General features: G+C 44.0%; 1 protein-coding gene across 1 annotated transcript in view; it reads left to right on the top strand.

The window, feature by feature from the left end:
* Positions 1 to 21,365, top strand: part of ptprr (protein tyrosine phosphatase receptor type R) — a 192,181-nt gene that overhangs the window by 138,374 nt on the left and 32,442 nt on the right. The window contains exons 8-9 of the mRNA XM_078219746.1: positions 7,987 to 8,069; positions 9,485 to 9,622. Of these exons, the coding sequence (XP_078075872.1) occupies positions 7,987 to 8,069; positions 9,485 to 9,622 (221 nt within the window). The remainder of the gene's footprint in view (positions 1 to 7,986; positions 8,070 to 9,484; positions 9,623 to 21,365) is intronic.

The following is a 21,365-nucleotide window of genomic DNA, read 5'->3' as shown; positions in this document are numbered from 1 at the left end:
TTGCTTCAGCTTACATGGGTCAGCTATGTTTGTTAAACTCCTGGCAGCCAGTTGGTGAAGTGGGAGACCAGGTGACCCGATTCTGTCTCTCCATGGAGGTGTGAATCAGGTCATGAAATGCTGAACTTAAGCATTTTGCTAAAAACAATTTCCCTCTGCTTTCGGACCACACACCATTCTTGTGTGGCCCATTTGTGGGCTGGGAAGGCGTTGGGGGCAAAACACATTCGCAAGTCTTCCGTGACTGGCGTTCTCATTGTGAGGACCACAGGAAAATGGTATTTCTTCCCGCATACTGTGTTCATTTGCTGGTATGGATTTTGGAATCCTTAAAAAATGCACCTTCTTCGAAGAGTTTAGAATCATAGAATCCACAGTGCAGAAGGAGGCTATTCAGCCCATCGAGCCTGTACTGACAACAATCCCATCCAGGCCCTATCCCCGTAACCCCACATATTTACCCTGCTAATCCCCCCGAACACCAGTGTCAATTTAGCATGTCCAATCCACCTAACCTGGACATCTTTGAACTGTGGGAGGAAACCCACGCAGACATGGGGAGACCGTGCAAACTCCACACAGATAGTCACCCGCGGCCCAAATTGAACCCGGGTCCCTGGCACTGTGAGGCAGCAGTGCTAACCACTGTGCCACCATGCCACGCTCTGTTTGTGACCATTGTTGAAAAGTTGGGAACATTTGAAGTGTAAGTATAAAATGTTTCAACACCTTCAAATGTCACTATTCGATGTGATATTATAATGCATTTGTAATGCAGCGATTCATTATAGGGACATGCCCTGCAAAGGTAAATTGACCCCTACATTGACCAGCATTGTGTAAATTATGCATTGCAATACATTTTCCATTGGAGAAAGTGCCATAATGCATTAAAACGTAAAGAAAAAATCCTGTCGACCTCAGATGTCATATTTTGTACTGTGATTTAAATCAACTGACATCAATAACTGTTTAAAAAACACTTACTTTGAAAGTTAAAAATGAAACACTATACTCTGCTTTGACATTGAAGTGGGATATATTTTGTTCAGTCAGTTTCAGGCTTTGTAGCTGAAAGCTTTTGTTATGACAGCTGTAGCCAATATGACTGCTTGGCTCAGTTTGAAAATTTTTTAATGGCTTCAGCTCAGCAGGTGGTCCCTTGATCCAAGAACCATTGAAATGTTTAAGAAGCTGTAATAACAGAATATGCCTTTGATGCAATGTTTTTCCTTGTTTGTAAATCTAATTGGCACTTAAAGAATTAGAATTTCTTTGTACTGGAGTAGTTTGTTTTCCTTTCTCATACCAATGGTGGTCTGTTTGAATTCGGGGGTTTATTAGATTATTAGACGTTAAATTCTTTTCAATGATTTTAAAATAATTCCCATTCCTAATGAATGGTTCCTGAGGACTGTACCTACGGCATATTGAGGGAGCAGTTATAGAGGATACATGGCATGGGAGGTCTCAGGGAAAAAGTGGTGGCATGGAGGGTGGGGTGTGGTGAGGGAGCATGCAGGTGGCATGGAGATTTAAGGGTGGCAGAGTGGATGAATGGGGTATGAATGAACATGGAGGTGGCATGGGCAACCTGAGGAGTACGGGTAGCATTGGGGTTGGTGGAGGATGCGGAGACTGAGAGGTGAGGCTTTCAAGGCCTTAAATCATATTGGGAGATGGGCTTCTGAGTCAGAGGTGGGCTTTCTAACCAATCCAGCTCTGTATCCACACTCCACACGAACTTCATAATTGCTTGCAAAATGCATTGGCCATGTGAATTTCTCCCTCAGTGTACCCGAACCCATGCCAGAGTATAGCGACTGGGGAATTTTCACAGTTACCTCATTGCAGTGTTAATGTAACCGACCTGTGACACTAATAAATAAACTTTAAATCACTCATCTGTTACTGCTGCTATGGCAGCCCCACAAGAAGTTGAATTTTACCCCTAACCAATTTGCAAAAACCCTTGTGTTTTATACAACAAGAAGAAACACTTGTGTTTACATAGCACCTTTAACATCAAAAAATGTCCCAAGGCATTTGTTTCACAGGGCTTTATAAAACAAAATCTGGCATTGTACCACAAAAGGAGATATTAAGGTAGATGATAAAGAGGCAAGTTTGAAGGTATGTCTTAAAGGAGGAAAGAAAGGGAGTGAGATGGAGTGATTTAGGAAGAGAGTCGCAGAGCTGAGAACCATAGTGACTGAAGCCATGGCCACCAATGGTGGAGTGATTAAACTCATGGGTGCGCAAGAGGCCAGAATTGGGGCGAGCATGACTGGAAAGTCCCACTTTCTGTTTCAGATAATAATGAATAAATTAAACCTAATTTGATCATCGTGATAGACATCATTTATCAATTTTCATCATGGCATTTTCAGAAAAATGTATTGATCATGTATGGGTACTTTGTATAACATACACCTCAATACAGATTCTGAGCATAATTTTAAACTGCCTTCAAATGCAGGTATCATATTACACTTTTATCTTTCTGTGGTAAGGGCGGCGCGGTGGCACAGTGGTGTTACACAGCGCTAGGGATGTGGGTTCGATTCCCGGCTTGGGTCACTGTCTGTGTGGAGTTTGCACTTTCTCCCCGTGTCTGTGTGGGTTTCCTCAGGGTGTTCTGGTTTCCTCTCACAATCCGCAAATGCGCTGATCAAGTGGGTTGACCACTGTGCCTCATTGTACCTGAACAGGGTTGCTGTCTGTGTGAAGTTTGCACGTTCTCCCTGTGTCTGTGTGGGTTTCCTCCGGGTGCTCCGGTTTCTTCCCACAGTCCAAAGACGTGCTGGTTAGGTGCATTAGCCACGCTGAATTCTCCCTCAGTGTACCCAAACAGGTGCCGGAGTGTGGCAACTAGGGGATTTTCACAGTAACTTCATTGCAGTGTTAATGTCAGCCTATTTGTGATTAATAAATAAATAAACTTTAAACTATAAACTGATTGATCATTTCAACTGCACGATGTTTGCAAATAATTTTCAGTCACTCTAACATACGGCGTAATTCAACTGAAAACTTTGCAAATTGTTTATGAATATTCTTCAGCTGCAAAGAAAGTTGCAAAAAAGTAATCTTCACTGCTAATGTTCAAACCAGTTTTAGCTACAAATTGGTCTTGAATGTGCCTCACCGGTTTGCAATGAGAGGAAACCACATTAGAAATAAAGCAAAAGCACTTTCTAAACACTGCTAATGTGAGAAATTGCATCAATTTGGCGGGTGTGGGAGAGAGAAATGTACAGAAATGAGGCAAATGTTTCCCTGGTGTTGATTGGATCCAAGTCTAAAGAGCGCAACTTAAGAACCATTCTGCTTCCCAGTATCTCAGCTTAATATGACAGCCATGAGTTTCTTAGTCTCTCTGAAGGCAGATTTTACTGCCTTTTGCTACTCTGAGTCTCTCATTTGAAGGGGAATTATATAAAACACTGCCTGGATTGAATTTGCACAAATCACCTCCCCAGACAAGAGTTTCCCATTGTGTAACCGTTAATTAGCCTGCAGCAAAAGGCAGATTATCAAAACTGCACTGAACAAGCTTCCCCGCAATGCAATTTATGCAAGCCATCTAGTTAACAAAAAAAATCATCTTTTTTAATGTAAGATAACGTTATTTTAAATGCATCTGTATTGTGCGAGAAAGTTAGCAAGGAAGCCATTCAATGGGAAGGCTACCAAGCCAGCAATATTCCTTCAGTGTGACGATTGTCCAATAATTAAGATTGACAACAGTTTACGACCATTTCTTTTCTGTAATTTCTTTTCTTAAAAAACACTGGAAGGCAATAAGCATACACACTGCGCACAAGACCTGAATCACCGTAACTTTAGCATAATAAGTGGTCCAAGCATTGTACAACAAGATAGACAAATCAAGGGTGGAGTGATTGGCAAGGTCACGTAGTCATGGGGTGGTTGTGGAAACTGAAATAGTTTTATCCACAATGAAAGAATTGGGAGGCTTCCTGTTCTCTCATTGGTAAGACACTGGCCATTACGGACTGAGCAAAGTCAAAGAGAAACAGTGGTGTAGTAATTACCAGCTTAAGGTCAAGGTTAATGGGTGTTAAATGAGGTGTGTTTTCCATCTTGCTTGGCACATCAAAGGACACAGCAAAGATTAGATTTTTTTCTTTTGTATTTGCTACCGTGCATCCGCAGTGATGATATTTTGTGTCATTACACAAATGAACTTTTTCCTCAAGATTTTGGCACGGAGGTCATTAGCTGCACATTATCCAACTCCTTTTTGACAACGACTTTTCCCACGACAAAAGAGGAAACCAAGTAAGTGATAACTGTTCAACAAGGAGTTCCTCTATCGCAGGCTATGGAATTTGTGCCACTTTTATTTACACATAAAATAAAACTACCGCTTTATTCTACCAAGTGCGGGTTAACAGCAAGTGCACTCACTTCAAAGGGAATTGTTAGTCTTTGTTCTCAGGAAACTAGTTTAATAAGTTCAATTAAGATTACTAAGCATAAATGCCTGAATCTGTGTTTTGCAGGTGTGGAAGGATTTTATATATTGTTGCCAGCTATTCAATTCAGAATAAGGAATAATTTGTATAAATATCACTGTTGTAACAGTTTGACTCAAATGTAGTTTTTTCTGGGGATGCATTTAAATTCGCATATTCGCCATTTTGAACGTGGCTATGATTACTCCTAAAGCTGCTAAGACTTACTCAATTGTATTTTTGTTTGGTAATGTCTTAAAAAGAGTTTCCTTTCTTGTTAATTAAGTAAGATTACTTAGGATTACAAAGGATAGATGGCACAGTTCTTAATGTTTATTTATTAGTGTCGCAAGTGGGCCAACATTAACGCTGCAATGAAATTGCAGTGAAAATCCCCTAGTCGCCACACTCCAGCGCCTATTCAGGTACACTGAGGGAGAATTTAGCATGGCCAGTGCACCTAACCAGTATGTCACAGTGGTTAGCACTTCTGCCTCACAGCTCCAGGGACCTGGGTTCAATTCTGGCCTTCGGTGACTGTGTGGAGTTTGCACTTTCTCCCCGTGTCTGCGTGGGTTTCCTTCAGGTGCTCCTGTTTCCCCCCACAGTCCAAAGATGTGCAGGTTAGGTGGTTCGGCCATGCTAAATTGTCCCTTCATGTCCAAAGATGTCTAGGCCAGATGGATTAGCCATGGGAAATGTTTTTAAAGTTCATTTATTAGTGTCACAAGTGGGTCTACATTAACACTGCAATGAAGTTACTGTGAAAATCCCCTAGTCGCCACACTGCAGCGCCATTACTGGTACACTGAGGGAGAATTCAGCATGGCTAATGCACCTAACCTTTCAGACTGTGGGAGGAAACAGCAGCACCCGGAGGAAACCCACACAGACACAGGGATAACGTGTAGGCTCCGCACAGACAGTGACCCAAGCCCGGAATCAAACCCGGGTCCCCAGCGCTGTGAGACAGCAATACTAACCACTGTGCCACCAGAAACAATGATGTGGAGATGCCGGCGTTGGAGTGGGGTGAACACAGTAAGAAGTCTCAGAACACCAGGTTAAAGTCCAACAGGTTTATTTGGTAGCAAATACCATAAGCTTTCGGAGCGCTGCTCCTTCGTCAGACGGAGTGGAAATGCACAATTCCACTCCATCTGACGAAGGAGCAGTGCTCCGAAAGCTTATGGTATTTGCTACCAAATAAACCTGTTGGACTTTAACCTGGTGTTGTGAGACTTCTCACTGTGTCCACCAGAAACAAGCCATTCAACTCAATCCATACCAATGTTTATGCTCCACTCAAGTCTCCTCCCATCTTTATACAAAAGCAAATACTGTGGAAGCTGGAAATCTGTAATAAAAACAGAAAATTCTGGATGAACTCAGCAGGTCTGGAAGCATCTGTGGAGAGAAACAGAGTTTTGGATCTAAAGAATCCTTCTGACAGAATCTGCTGAGTTTATCCAGCATTTTCTGTTTTGATTCCTCCCATCTTTCCTCAGGATCAATTTATTCCCTTCTCCCGATATTCTTGTTTAGCTTCACGAACATACGCATTAAGGGCAGGAGTAGGGCACTTCACTCTTGGAGCCTGCTCTGCCATTCAGTGAGATCATGGCTGATCTGATTGTGACCCCCACCTCCACATTCCCACCTACCCCCGATAACCTTCCCCACTCAGCCGCCCGCCCCAAACCCCCCCCCCCCCCACCCCGGCCCCCGCTTATCAAGAATCTATCTATCTCTGCCTTGATATTATGCAGACTGCGCTTACAAAGTCTTTTGAGGAAGAGATGTCCAAAGACTCCCAACCCTATGAGAGGAAGAAATTTCCCTCATCTCTGTCCCAAATGGACAACCCCATATTTCCCAACAGTGACCCCTGGCACTAATTTCACTCACAAGCAGAAATATCCTCTCCACATCAATCCTGTCAAGACCCTTCAAGATCTTATATGGAGTTCAGTCTAGTTGCCTCTTACTCTTCCCTTTAAGTGCATTTGCTATGAGTCATTCAGCCACTCCCTGTGGCAGCGAGTTCCACATTCTCATCAGTTTTTGGGTATGGAGTGAATTCTTCTCAATTCCCTATTGAATTTCTTGATGATTTTTATATTGATAGCTTATGTTCTTCCCCACAAGAGAAAATATTCTCTCTGTTTCCACACAATCAGAACCTTTCATAATTTTAAAGACTCTTCAGCCCTTCTTTCATCATGAGAAAAGAGGTCTAGCCTATCAAACTTTTTGTAATAGGTACACGCAGACATTTCTGGCTTCATCTTTCTAAGTTTCCTCTGCACCCTCTCCAGTGCCTCTACATCCTTTATATAATATGGTATATTCTTGTGTGGTCCAATTAATATTCAATACAGGTCAAGCATAACTTATCTACCTTTCAATTCTATCCTTTTAGAAATAAAGTCTAGTGCGTGGTTTGCTTTTCCTATAGCCTTGGTAACATGTGGAGCAACTTTTAGTAATAGAGTTTAAAGTTTATTTATAATAAGTCACAAGTAGGTTTACATTAACACTGCAATGAAGTTACTGTGAAAATCCCCTGGTCGCCACATTCCGGCGCCTGTTCGGGTACATTGAGGGAAAAATTTAGCACCTAACCAGCCTGTCTTTTGGACTGTGGGAGGAAAGTGGAGCACCCGGAGGAAGCCCATGCAGATACAGGGAGAATGCACAGACTCCACGCAGACAGTGACCCAAGCTGGGAATCGAACCCAGGTCCCTGGCGCTGTGAGGCAGCATTGCTAATCACTGTGTCAGGTGTATCCAAGAGCCCGTTCTTCCTCTACCCCACCTATACTAGCACTTCCCAAGCATTAAGTGACCCCTGTGTTCTTCCTATCAGATGCACTGCTTCACATAAATCTGTGTCATAGAATCATATAGAATCACAATGCAGAAGGAGGCTATTCGGCCCATCGAGCCTGCACAACAATCCCACCCAGGCCGTATCCCTGCAACCCCATGCATTTGCGCTGCTAGTCCCCTGACACTAAGGGGCAATTTGACAAGGCTAATCAACCTAACCTGCATATCGTTGGACTGTCGGAGGAAACTGGAGCACCCAGAGAAAACCCACTCAGACACGGGGAGAACGGGCAAACTCCACAGAGACAGTGACCCGAGGCTGGAATCGAACCCAGGTCCCTGGTGCTGTGAGGCAGCAGTGCTAACCACCATGCTACCGTGCCACCTCAAACTGCATTTTCTCATTATTCACCCATTCTGCAAGTTTATTAATTCCCTCTTGGAGGGACTATCTTGGAGGATAGTCAATGCTGAGAAGGACTGCAACGATTTACTCGTTGCAGTCCTCCTCAGCATTGACTATCCTCCAAATGCAAATTTCAAAGTCGTGTTCTTGATTCCAAATTCCCTGAATGTAAACTGCAAACTCAGCTCTCAAATACCACTGTTTGCTTTACATTATATGGAGCACAAGGGACTTTTGAACTTTTCTCACCTTTTTCCCCTTTCTTAGATCCACACAGCAGAGTATGCCTGATACCAAAGAGTCAAGACGAACCTGTTAGCAATACCTACATTAATGCCAACTACATTAGGGTGAGTACGTTTATTGGTTGCATTCATAATCAGCAGAGATTATATTAATACTTCTAATGTCCAGCGACAGAATAGTTATGCTAAGCCTTCACCACAGAATTAAATTGTGCTTCTTTCTTTCTAATTGTTTGGTGATTTCTCATTACATTATATTTGTTGCACGCACGTTTTCACAATATAATCGCTGCCTTTTAGATGTCATCAAATTTCATTTGCTACATCCAGGAACTGGGAATGAAAACAAATAAGAGAATGTAAATGTTTTGAATAATGGTAAAGGAACAGGGAATAATAAAGCTAATCGCGCTTTCAACAAATGATGATTAATTGACTACATTGTCAGACAATAAGGCTGTTTTATTAAGATTAGTCCTTAGCCCAACTCGTCAAATTGTCAACAGATTAAGCTCAAGGCAGCTAATTAACAATTAACAGCACTGATTAGAATTTAAATCCAATGCAAAAATTAGGCCAATATTTATAATATTTTACCACCTAACTGTGACACAGTAAACACTTGCACCATTTTCTGAGAGTTTCCACAGTTCTTCTCCCAATAGTTCTGGTGATCAAGAGAACCACCATGGAAATTTAACCCCATTGTTTCTCTTTAGACACTTTTACTACTTTTTACTTATGGGTGGCACAGTAGTTAGCATTGCTGCCTCACAGCGTCAGGGACTGGATTCGATTCCCAGCTTGGGTCACTGTCTGTGCAGAGTCTGCACGTTCTGCCCGCATCTGCATGGGTTTCCTCTGGATGCTCCAGTTTCCTCCCACAGTCCAAAAGACGTGCTGGTTAGGTGCATTTTGAATGTGGCGACTAGGAGATTTTCACAGTAACTTCATTGGATTGTTAATGTAAGCCTACTTGCTACACTAATAAATAAACTTTAAAAACTTTAAAATAATTGTCAAACTTTTCAAGTATTAAAGGTACAGTGGTTAGCACTGCTGCCTCACAGCCCCAGGGATCTGGGTTCAATTCTGGCCTTGGGTGACTGCCTGTGTGGAGTTTGCACATTCTTCCTGTGTCTGCATGGGTTTTCTCTGGGTGCTCCTGTTTCCTCCCACAGTCCAAAGATGTGCAGGTTAGGTGGATTGGCCATGCTAAATTGTCCCTTAGTGTCCAAAGATGCGTAGGTTAGATGGAATAGCCATGGGAAATGTGTGGGATACGGGATAGGTCGGGGGAAATGGCCTGGGTAAGATACTCTATCAGAGAGTCATTGCAGACTCGATGGGTTGAATGACCTCTTCTGCACTGTAGGGATTCTACGATACCATGAACTTGAGATGCGATTGCTTGCTGCCTCTGCTGAATGTGCAAAAGCGATTAGCCTTTGCTGCATTTTCTTTTGTATGACTAAGTTGCATATTTGTGCTAAAAAGACTGACATCTTCACGTCATTCAGGGTTACGGTGGTCAGCAGAGGGCGTACATCGCAACGCAGGGCCCAATGATCAATACAGTGAATGACTTCTGGCGGATGGTTTGGCAAGAGGATTGTCCCGTGATTGTGATGATAACCAAACTGAAAGAAAAAAATGAGGTAAGACCCTAACAAAGGTATATAACTGTGAGCAACATGTTGCAACATTGTAAGCAAAGGGAACCCACTAAAAACTGCAGTAACTATGTCCAAAGGTCTTTTAAAGATCTGGAGTGGTACATTAGTGAGAGAGGGCTGTCGTTCAGAAGTGGAAAATGTAAAATCAGCTTTGGACACAGATAAGAAGCAGTAAAGATGTGGGTAAAATTACTGCAGATGCAGGAGTCTGAAACAAAGACAGAAAATGCTGGAATATCTCAACAGGTCTGACGGCATCAGTGGAGCGAGAACAGAGCCAATGCTTCGAGTCTGGATGACCCTTCTTCAGAGCACCATACTTGAAACGTTAGCTCTATTCTCTTTCCACAGATACTGGCAGACCTGCTGAGCAAGGATGTGGGAATAGTTTTTAGGCCCCAGGCCCTCTCGCCAAGCCATTGATGGATCCCACCAATGCCTAAACTGATGCAGTGCAAGTCTGAGTGCAAACCCGACAGGATCTGCTGGACCAAGGTCTCCGAGGCAGCCACCACCCTCCCTATGGTGACCTCAAGGCACTCGCATGTTGGAGACACAATATCAATCTGAACATGGGCTGACTCCTCCATCCTTCGTTCTAGCTTAGCCTCTCTACCTGATTTTCCACCACTAGACGTAGCCTGAGGTGGCCATGAGATGGCTGATGGTGGCTCGATTATCTGTCTGGGTCTGCTGGTGCCTGTAAGAGAGAAAGGCTAGATATAGTTCATGAGCAGGCAGAATACAACATTGTCACTCACTTCTATTATCAGGATGTGAACAACTCATGGAGGGCTGATCCGTACTGGCATTCAGGGAGAGGCCGATCTCACTATCTCCACGGGAGTGATCTCAGCCCTTGCCCGACAACTTGGCAGCATCCTCCTCAAAGCCAGGCAACTCCTGAATGTTTGCCAGCCCTCCTACCATCTGGGATATGACCCTGTGGTTGTGGGCGATCTTGGGCTACATTAAGATAAATGGAATAGAACTTGATGAGAAGGGATGGAGGGGAGGTTGGGAAGCATGGACACCTATTGTGTGTGCTCAGCCCTCCCCAGTAACGGCTGAGGATGGAGTTTGTGCAGCATGATAGAAGAGATGCTGGTGATGTTAAAGTGCCCATGAAACGCTCAGTGCTGATATCTCCCCCACTAATACTGTATGAGGTTTCTGAGCTGTGTGATGAGTTGAGTGCATAATGCCATCATGAGAATGTGAGATTGCAGTGAGCTGAAGGTTGACTTACCCTGGCAGTGCGGATGAGATCATTCATCCTCTCCCTATACCGGATGGCATTTCTCGGGCAAGTGCCCAATGAGCAGACCTCCCTTGCTACCATCCCCAGATTGGCAAGGCCAGGCTGGTGGACCTCCTGGAGCCATCCCTCAGGTAGAGGGCAACCCAATGCTGGTGGACTCCACAGATGAAGGCCTTATGAGAGTCCTTGCTGAATCTGGGAGCAGCTTTTTCCTCTGTGCAGCCATACTAGGAGTTTTCCTGACAACCTAGCAATGGGAGGCGATGGCCCAGTGGTATTATCGCTAGACTATTAATCCAGACCTCGGTTCAAATCCTGCCAGTTGGGTTCAATAAAATATACCTGGAATTAAGAATCTACTGATGATCAATTGTCGATTGTTGGAAAAACCCATCTGGTTCACTCATGTCCTTTAGGGAAGGAAATCTACCATCCTTACCTGGTCTGACCAACATGTGACTCCAGAGCCACAGCAATGCGGTTGACTCTCAACTGCCCTCTGAGCAAGGGCAACTAGGGATGAACAATAAATGCTGGCCAGCCAGCAATGGCCATGTCCCAGGAATGAATAAGAAAAGACAACTGGCACGCTGAGAGTAATGTTTGGGTTGCTTTCAAATATGATGGCTGGACCTTTGACCCCATCAGGTAATGGTAGGGTGGATGAGTCGCTGTCCGCCATGTGATTCAGAGATGCATAATTAATGAGCTTGTAAGGTGCAATCTTCCATCCCACCATCCGTGGGAAACAAGCCACGAAACCCGCCCGCCATTGCACTTAGGGCATAATTTTCCCTTCCGCACTAAGAGTTTCTACAAGTATTTAAAAGGAATAGAGTAATCGGATTGAGTGCTGGTGCCTTAGAAGGTGAGACCAGAGAATTAATAATGGGAAAGAAGGAAATGGCGGGCGCGTTGGACAGGTATTATGTGTCCATTTTGAATACTAGAAAATATGGAGTTAAACAAGAGGGAGGAACTTAAAACAACCACTAGGGAAAAGGTACTGGGAAATCTAACAGAACTAAAGGCTGACAAGTCCCCCGGACATGATAGCCTACATCCTAGGGTGTTAAAAGAAGTGGCTGCAGAAATAATAGAGGCATTGGTTGCGATTTTCCATAATTTCCTCGATCCTGGAAAAGTCCCAGAGGATCGGAAAATCAGAAATGTAACACCTCTATTCACGAAAGGAAGGAAAACGGAACTATACGCCAGTTAGCCGATCATCTGCCACAGGGAAAATCCATTATTAAGATGATAATAGCAGCACATTTAGAAAATCAGAATATAATCAGGCAGAGTCAACATGGGTTTGTGAAAGGGAAAATCATGTTTGAGTACTTTACGAGCGTTCTTTGGCAAAGCAACAAGCAAGATGCCGAAAGGGGAACTTTTGGATGTGGCGTATTTGGATTTCCAAAAGGCATTTGATAAAATGCCACAACTCAAAGATTACTGCACCAAATAAGAGCTCATGGTGTAGAGGGTAACCTATTAGCATGGATAGAAGTTTGGCTTAATTACCCGTTAGTGTACCAAGATGTGTAGGTAATGTGGATGAGCTATGGTAAATGTGCAGGGATACGGGGATAGAGTGGGGGGGTGGGCCTGGGTAGGATGCCCTTTGGAGAGTTGGTGCAGACCCGATGGGCTGAATGGCCTCCTTCTGCAATATAGGGATTCTGTGGTTCCATGGTTAACTAACAGAAAGCAGAGAGTAGGGATAAAGGGTCATTTTCGGGATGGCAAGCTGTAACTAATGGATTGTCACAGGGATAAGTGCTGGGCCCTCAACTATTTGCAATCTATGTCAATGCTTTAGATGAAGGGACCAAATGTGTGGTAGCTAAATTTGCTAATGACACAAAGATTGGGCGGAAAATAAGTTGTCAAGAGGACATAGCGAGTTTGCAGAGATTTAGGCAGGTTAAGTAAGTGGACAAAAGTTTGGCAGATAAAGTATGATGTGGGAAAATGTGAACTTGTCCGCTTTTGCAGGAAGAATAAGAAAACAGCATATTATTTCACATGACAGAGTCTGCAGACCTCTTCAATACAGAGGAACCTGGGCATCCTGGCACATGAATCACAAAAACTTAGTAGGCAGGTACACCAAATGATTAGGAAAGCAGGTGAAATATTGGTGTTTATTGCAAGATGAATCAAGTATAGAGTGTTGCTACAGTCATTCAGTGTCTTAGTGACAGCACATTTGGAAAGTTGTGCAGAGCTTTGGTCTCCTTACTTAAGAAAGGATATAAGTTCAGAGAAGGTTCACCTGACTGTTTATGGGGTTGTTTTATGAGGAAAGGTTGAGCACATAGAAACTAGAAGCAGGAGTAGGCCATTCGGCCCTTTGAGCCTGCTCCGCCATTCATTATGATGACGGTGATCATCAAATTCAATATCCTGATTCCCCCTTCTCCCCATATCCCTTGATTCCTTTAGCCCCAAAAGCTATATCTAATTTCTTCTTGAAATCACACATTTTGGCCTCAAATACTTTCTGTGATAGTGAATCCCACACATTCACCATCCTCTGGGTGAAGAAATTTCTCCTCACCTCAGTTCTGAAAGGTTTACCCCTTATCCTCAAACTATAACCCCTAGTTCTGGATTCCTTCACCATCGGGAACATTCTTTCTGAATCTACCCTGTCTAATCCTGTTAGAATTTTATAAGTTTCTATGAGATCCCCTCTCACCTTTCTAAACTCCAGTGAATATAATGCTAACCGTCTTAGTCTCTCCTCATATGACAGACCTGCCATCCCAGAATCAGCCCGGTAAACCTTGGCTGTACTCCCTCTACAGATTGACTCCATGTCCATTGGTGTTTAGAAGAATGAGAGGTGATCTTTCTGAAACATGTAATATTCTGAGGGGAAGTGACAGGGTAGATGCTGTGAGGATGCTTCCCTTGGGGTGGAGCCTAGAACGAGGGGACACCGTTTTAAAAAAAGAGTTTCCCATTTAAAACTGAGATGAGGAGAATTTTTTTTCCCTCAGGAGGTCATTAATCTGGAATTCTCTTCCTCAGAACACATTGGAGGTTGAATGAGGTAAATGTTTGATCGACACGGGAGTCGAGAATTATGGGGACAGGCAGGAAAGGGGTGTTGGGACCACATTCAGATCAACCATTATCTTATTGAAAGGCAGAGTAGACTTGAGGGGCCAAATGGCCTCCTCCTGGCCCTAGGAAGGATGTGATTGCAGTAGAGGGGGTACAGAGGAGATTCACCAGGATGTTGCCTGCGATGGAGCATTTGAGCTGTAAGGAGAGACTGGATAGGCTTGAATTGTTTTCCTTAGAGCAGAGAAGGCTGAGGGGGGGACACGATTGAGGTGTATAATATTATGAGGAGTATGGACAGGGTGAATAGGAAGCAGCTGTTCCCCTTGGTTGATGGACCAATCATGAGGGGGCATAGCTTTAGGGTGAGGGGCAGGAGATTCAGGGGGATTGGAGAAAACATTAGTTTCACTCAGAGCGTGGTGAGAATCTGAAATGCATTGCCTGGGAAAATAATAGAAGATTAAAACCTTACAACCTTTACAAAGTATTTGGATGAGCACTTGAAATATCATAACATTCGAGGATATGGGACAAGTGCAGGAAATTGGGATAAGCGTGACTCTAGAGGTAGTTATTGTCGGTGCAGACTCGATGGGCCGAAGGGCCTCTTCTGTGCTGTACGACTCTATGGGTGGAATTTTCCCGTTCCACCCCCCCCCCCCCCCCCCACCCCCACACGGGAATCCCCCCCCCCAACGGGAATCATAGCGGGCTGGGGTGGACCATGCCAAGGTTCGTTGACCTCAGATGGGAATTTCCAGCATTGAGGCGTGCACAGCTGGGAAATCCCACCCTATAACTCTATATTCCTGTGTTCCTGTTCTCAAAGACATGAAGGGAACTTAAAGCCACCACCTTCTGACTCAATTCTGCCGATGAGTGAGGCTGACATAATTTTGAAAATTATTGCTAGGATTTAACAAGCAGAACAGAAGGTTTGGGGACCGTCCACAAATAATACTTCGAGAGTTCAGTGAATTCAATCGCTATTTTTAAAAATAATCAACTTTCAACTTTTTTTCAGCACTTTCGGTGGATGACAAAGTCAAGTCTCTCACTGCAGTAGGGGGAAAAATCATTTGTAGACAGCCCCTTACATCAGTCGAAGGGTTTTGCTGCCACTGCATTTTGCTAATCTGATATCCTGTGGGTTGAAATATATGCGCTTGTTTTGTCATATTATTCAAGAGAGGCACCACACCCCTAATCAAATCTGTGTGGAAAAGCAGATAAGTTCAAATGGACTGAGAGCAAATACAGGGCAGAAAACTTGGAGGACCCAGTAGAACTTATCTAAACTCCAGTGAGCATAATCTTAACTGACTTAGCTCTCCTCATATGACTGACCTGCCACCCCAGGAATCAATCTGGTAAACCTTCTGTACTCCCTCTCTAGATTGAATGGTGGCGCAGTGGTTAATACTGCTGCCTCATAGTGCCAGGGACCTGGGTTCGATTCCCGGCTTGGGTCACTGTCTATGTGGAGTTTGTACATTCTCCCCGTCTCTGCATGGGTTCACTCCAGGTGTTCCGGTTTCCCCCCACCGTCCAAAGATGTGTGGGTTAGGTTAATTGGCCATGCTAAATTGACCCTAGTGTCAAGGGGATTAGCAGGGTAAATATGTGGGGGTTACGAGAATAGGGCCAGGGTGGGATTGTGGTCGGTGCAGACTCAACGGGTCGAATGGCCTCCTTCTGCACTGTAGGGATTCTTCTTCTTCTATAATAACTTGGTCAGAAATGAGTTTTGTTTGTCCTCAATTCCGAGCACCCTTAGCATTAGAAAACAGCCAAGGCACTTTACAGAGGTTAAGCAAAAATAGACTCTAAGCCGAGGTCAAAAAGATATACTTTAAGGAGTTTCTAATGGGGTAGAGGTGGGTGGCAAAATTGAAAGGTTCAGGGTAAGTACTTCAGAACATGTGGGTCTAAGATGCTGATGACATGGAGGCCAAAGTAGAGGTAAGTAGCGAAGGTGATGCACAAGAGACTGAGAGGAACAGGAGGCTTTGGAAGTGCGGGCATAATGCTGGAGAAAGTTACAGACACATAAGGAGCAAGGGCAAAGAGAGACTTAGGTACAAGGGCCCAAATTTTCACAGAGTCATGGAGACTCTACGCCATAGCAAATATGGCTCCAGATCCCGGATCCCAAAGACCCATCCCATTTCCGACAGATCCTATTTCCGTTGGGGCACAGCAAGGGGGCTGGATATGATTCACACAGCCAAACCCAGCAGGGCAATTTTAATCCAGTGCTGCAATCAAACAGACCCCATTTGTTCTGGAGAAAGGTCTGTTTCCTTCGGTGTGTGACTTCCGATTATTTTTGGAGCAGATGTGAATGTGCATAAAAAATGGATAAGGTCTATGGAACTTTCAAGCTTTCAAGTTATTTAAATCCCCTGCCCTTTAAATTTTGAACAAAGTCTGCTGTGTCCTTGAGTTGAAATAAATTGATGCTTGCAATTTCAATAGCTGTTTGTTGACATAAGCTATCATTTGTGTATGATTACTGCTTGACTGCTTCGATGATTTATCATTATCGCAGAGGGGGGGGTCACAGTTTGACTGACAGTTCCAAGGGGTTCTTAACGGATTAGCTGTCATTGATGTGGGGTTATGAATATAAATGTTTGTTTTTATAAGTTCTTTTGACACAGGGCCTGCAAGACGGCTTTATAAATCTTTAAAGACATGTTTTTGAAGACTACATTTTAAAATAAAACTGAAACTTAAGATAGCTTTATCTTTCAAGAGGATAAGGAGGACAAAGATATTTTTCTGATATTGACTCACTGTGGTTTCAGCCAGCAGATAAACATAACTCTATCAACACCTTCATTGAAGACAACTCCCAATGGTGGAGATGTTCCAGAGGGCAGAATTGGAGCTGCACAGATATTGCAGAGGATTGTAGGATTGGAGGAGATTACAGAGATAAAGAGGGGAGAGGTCATGGATGAATTTGAAAACAAGGATGATGATGTATTAAAATCAAGGTGTTGCTTAACCAGGTTTCAATCCAACTCAGTTTTAGATGAGGGTGGAGAAACAATAAGTTGTAGTTCCTGTTCCTGATTGAAATGCGTTGACCACTGCAGAAGAAAGTGTCTCAGCCTTGGGCATAATCAGATTAAACCATGATCTTCCTCACAATCAAACCTCCACCAGGCACACATAATAATATGTCCAAGATGAAGAATGGGCACTTAAATTGCCTGAGACATGAGGGGCGGGATTTGCCAGCTGCGCTCGCCCCAAAACCGGAAAATCCTGCCCGAGGCCATCGGACCTTTCCATGGTCCGCCCCTCGCCCGCTACGATTCCAGTGGCAGGTGGGATGGGAAAATTCATCCCAAGGGGTGTGAGGGACAGCATCCCAAAATGATCGGTCACTTTCAGAAAAGTAGGGAAGAAAATTGAAGAGAAAATAAGGACACGGCTCTTGGGTAGAGACACAAGCTTGCTCACACTCATTTAGATGTCAAATTCCTTTATCCTGTGTTTTATTTCAAAGAAAAGACATGTTTTATCCAGAGATTTTAGTTTCCTCAGGACATCCAAAAACACTTCACTGCCAGTGAATTACTTTTTGAATTGTAGCTGTTGTTGCTTTCATAGGCAACTGCGAAGCCAAATTGCGCAGAATAATTCAATCATGCAGCACCTTCTATTTGGCCGACCGTGCCTGTGACAGCTCTTTCAGAGAGCTGACATATTGGGGGTGATTCTCCCAAAAAAGTTCTAAGTGCTGAATTCGCGGGAAAACTGGTGTAAATCACGGTTGCTTTTTCAGTGGGAGTTCAGACTCGAATCTCCCACATTCTGTGCAATGCAGAGGTCACAATCGTGAATATCATTAAAGGCCCGGGGGCGGGACCTATTCACGCTGGAGTCTGATAGTTCTGGAACTCTGCGCATGCGCAGCGGCCCCAAACTGTCAGCCTGCAGTTTGCTGGCCGGCTCTATGGCTGGCCAGCCTGGGACCCCCACAGTGCTGCCCCTCCAGTCCCCACCCACAGCCCGATCGCAGCCCCCACAAGCATTTCCGGGCTAGCCCCGACCCCCTCACCCGTCCTGGAGTGCCCCGATCTCCAGCCCCAACCCCCAACAGTGATGATTTTCCCCCTCCCCCGACAGATTCCACCCCCCCCCCCCCCCACCCCATGGGAGGCAGACCCCCCCTGGCAAACACCCCCAGCCCCCGGCAGAACCGCCCCGTTAGTTCCACGAAGGTGGGGAGCTAGTCTGAACCCTGCCGGAGTGAAAGTGCACTGATGCTAGCGGGCCCAGAGATTTCAGTCCCAGGCCCACTAATGACATTAAAATAAGATTAAAAATAGATTAAAATCACCTATCTGCTGTTCCCGCCAGTTTCCAGCGTGGTCCTGACCGCGCTGGATATCCGGCGCTCGGAGACGCGCGGGCCTCGGGAACACAAGTGCAAATCCTACAAATCGGCCCACACATGATTCTCCCGGCCCGACGCACGTTGGGATGGGAGAATCACCCCCATTAATCCCACTCTTTCACATTAGCTGTGCAATATTTTCCTTTCCAAGTATCTATCCAATAGCACAAAATCCCAACAAGAACAGCGACTTGTACTTTTACAGAGTTTTAAGACAATAAAATCTCCCAAAGCACTTACAGGAGGGTTTTTATTTAATTATTTCATGAGCTGTGGGTGTCGCTGGCTGGACCAGCATTTATTGCCCATCCCTAATGTCCCTTGATGGGGCAGGTAAGGGTCATTGATGTGGATCTGGAATCACCTGTAGGTCAAGTAAGGGTGGCAGATTTCCTTCCCTAAAGGATATTAGTGAACTAGATGGGTTTTTACTACAATCGAAAATGGTTCCATGGTCATCAATAGACTATTAATTCCAGATTTTTATGGGGTTCAAATTTAAGCATCTGCCATGGTGGGATTTGAACCCGGATCCCCAGAGCATTACCCTGGGTCTATGGATTACTGGCCCATTGACAATACCACTGTGGCACTGCCTCCTCTAAGGTGAAAGAGCAAATGTTTAGACACAGACAGCTAAAGTGATATTAGGGCAGATAAAATTGGTCAAAAAGGTAGCTTTAAAGGGTGACTTAAAGGAAGAAAGTGGGGCAGAGAGGTTTAGAGAAGGAATTCCAGGGTTTTTGGTCTAGTCAGATGAAGACATGGCCAACAATGGTGCTTCTCCACATCGGAACAATTGAAACCAGCCATGCTCAATCGGCCAGAATTAAATGAGCACAGATAACTTAAAGGGTTATGGGGCTGGAAGGGGATTGCAGAGATAGGGAGAGGGGAGACCCTGAAGGTATTTGAAAATGAGGTTGACAATTTTAAGATTAGGGCATGGCTTAACCAGGAGCTAATGTAGGTCAGGGAACACAGGATAATAGGAAAAATACCCTGTTCTTTGAAAAGGTCATGATGTGGAGATGCCGGCGTTGGACTGGGGTAAGCACAGTAAGAAGTCTCACAACACCAGGTTAAAGTCCAACAGGTTTATTTGGTAGCAAATACCATAAGCTTTCGGAGCAGAGCTCCTTCGTCCTTTTGTGACGAAGGAGCTCTGCTCTGAAAGCTTATGGTATTTGCTACCAAATAAACCTGTTGGACTTTAACCTGGTGTTGTGAGACTTCTTACTTTGAAAAGGTGCCATGAAATATTTTACACTCACCTGAATAGGTGCAGAGGGCCTCATCAGGTGGGTCCAATGTTAAAATGGCATCAATAATAGTGCAGCATTCCCTTAGTTCTGGTCTAGAATCATAGAATCCCTACAGTGCAGAAAGAGGCCATTTGGCTGATCAAGTCTGCACTGACTCTCTGAAACAGCATCCCATCCAGACCCTTCCCTCTATCCCCGTAAACCCATGCATTTACCATGGCTAATTCACCTAACTACACATCGTTGGACACTGCAGGAAAATTTAGCATGGCCAATCCCCCAAACCCGCACATCTCTAGACTGTGGGAGGAACCGGAGCAGCCGGAGGAAACCCACACAGACAAGGGGAAAACATGCAAACTCCACACAGATGGTCACCTGAGGCCGTAATTGAATTCGGGTCCCCAGCACTGTGAGACAGGGGTGGTAGCCATCGTGCCACCCAAAGTTAGCCTTGATTTTGTTCTCAAGGTCTGTAGAGGAACCTGAACCCACAAAGCTTAGATTTAGAGGCTTGAGTGTTGTCCCTAAGCCACACTGATTTCATGCAAGATATTTCCAAGGGTAAACACTTCAAACAATGCATTTTAGATTGGACAGATTTGAAGGAGTTATAAATAGCTTACTAAAGCATAGCTAACGTTGTATGAGACAATAAGTAGGATATGTTTGTATGAATAGGTTTAGTACATTGTCCACCCAGCTTTGAATGTTGATAATTTAGTTGGGACGGGATCAAGAAAAACACCCTTGATACAGTTAAAAGCTCTGACAATCAAATAGCTCCTTTATCTCTGTATTTCAGAAGGGGTTGATTGTCTTAATGATCCGACAATGATGGATTTGGTCTGTACTTTTGGAAATATTAACAATAAAATCAAATCACAGTGAGAGGGAGGAGCATGAACCATTCACTTTGATTCCAGAAATGATAAAACAAATATATCACACAATGAATATACGTTGTTCATTGAATGAAATTTAAGAAGACACTGAACACTGTTCTGTACTGGTGAGGTGAGAGACACGGGAAATGAAGGACTTACATGAATATTGGAGTAACAGTCATCTGTTGGGCTATTACAAGGACAGGTATCATTGTCTTTCAATATCCATGCTTCTGCATAACTCCAGTGCATTAAACTCTGCTTCAACCTTAATGAGTTCAAATCTTAAAGAGTGAAGTGTACAAATCCTTGAGTTTAATTGTACTTGGTTAGTGAGGACTGTATCAAAGTTTGGTTCAGCTGTTAATTGAGTCATCTATGTTTGGGCTGCATTTGTTCAAACAATCTGTTCCCGATATGGTGTGAGAAACTGATCTATCCATCACACTATTCTGTCAAAGAGTTTTGTGTCTAAAAAGGTCAGAATTATTCACCTCGCCTCTCTCCTGTCGGTCTGCTAGGTTTGACAATCTCTGCAGCAAATCCTCTTACTGCCTGCTAAGCAGAACTGCACCTTTCTCGTATTCGTTGTACATGTTTAATTTTAATATCTCATAACGTTCTTGCATTAAGTACAATTTCCTTCATCCTTCTAGTGGGCTGTTATGCAAACCCCTCTGTGCAAAGTTACGTTCTGCCTAATAGGAAATCATTTTGAATTGTTTTTCTCTGTTCAAACTGATTACTATTGACACCTATGTAATTTCCCTAAAATTTCTACAAGTGGTTTGGATATAATTAAATGTGGGTGTATGCT

The sequence above is a fragment of the Mustelus asterias genome, chromosome 9, assembly GCF_964213995.1.
Source record: "Mustelus asterias chromosome 9, sMusAst1.hap1.1, whole genome shotgun sequence".
Classification (NCBI taxonomy): domain Eukaryota; kingdom Metazoa; phylum Chordata; class Chondrichthyes; order Carcharhiniformes; family Triakidae; genus Mustelus; species Mustelus asterias.
The sequence above is the reverse complement of the archived record's forward strand: the minus strand, read 5'-3'. Positions and strand labels throughout refer to the sequence as shown.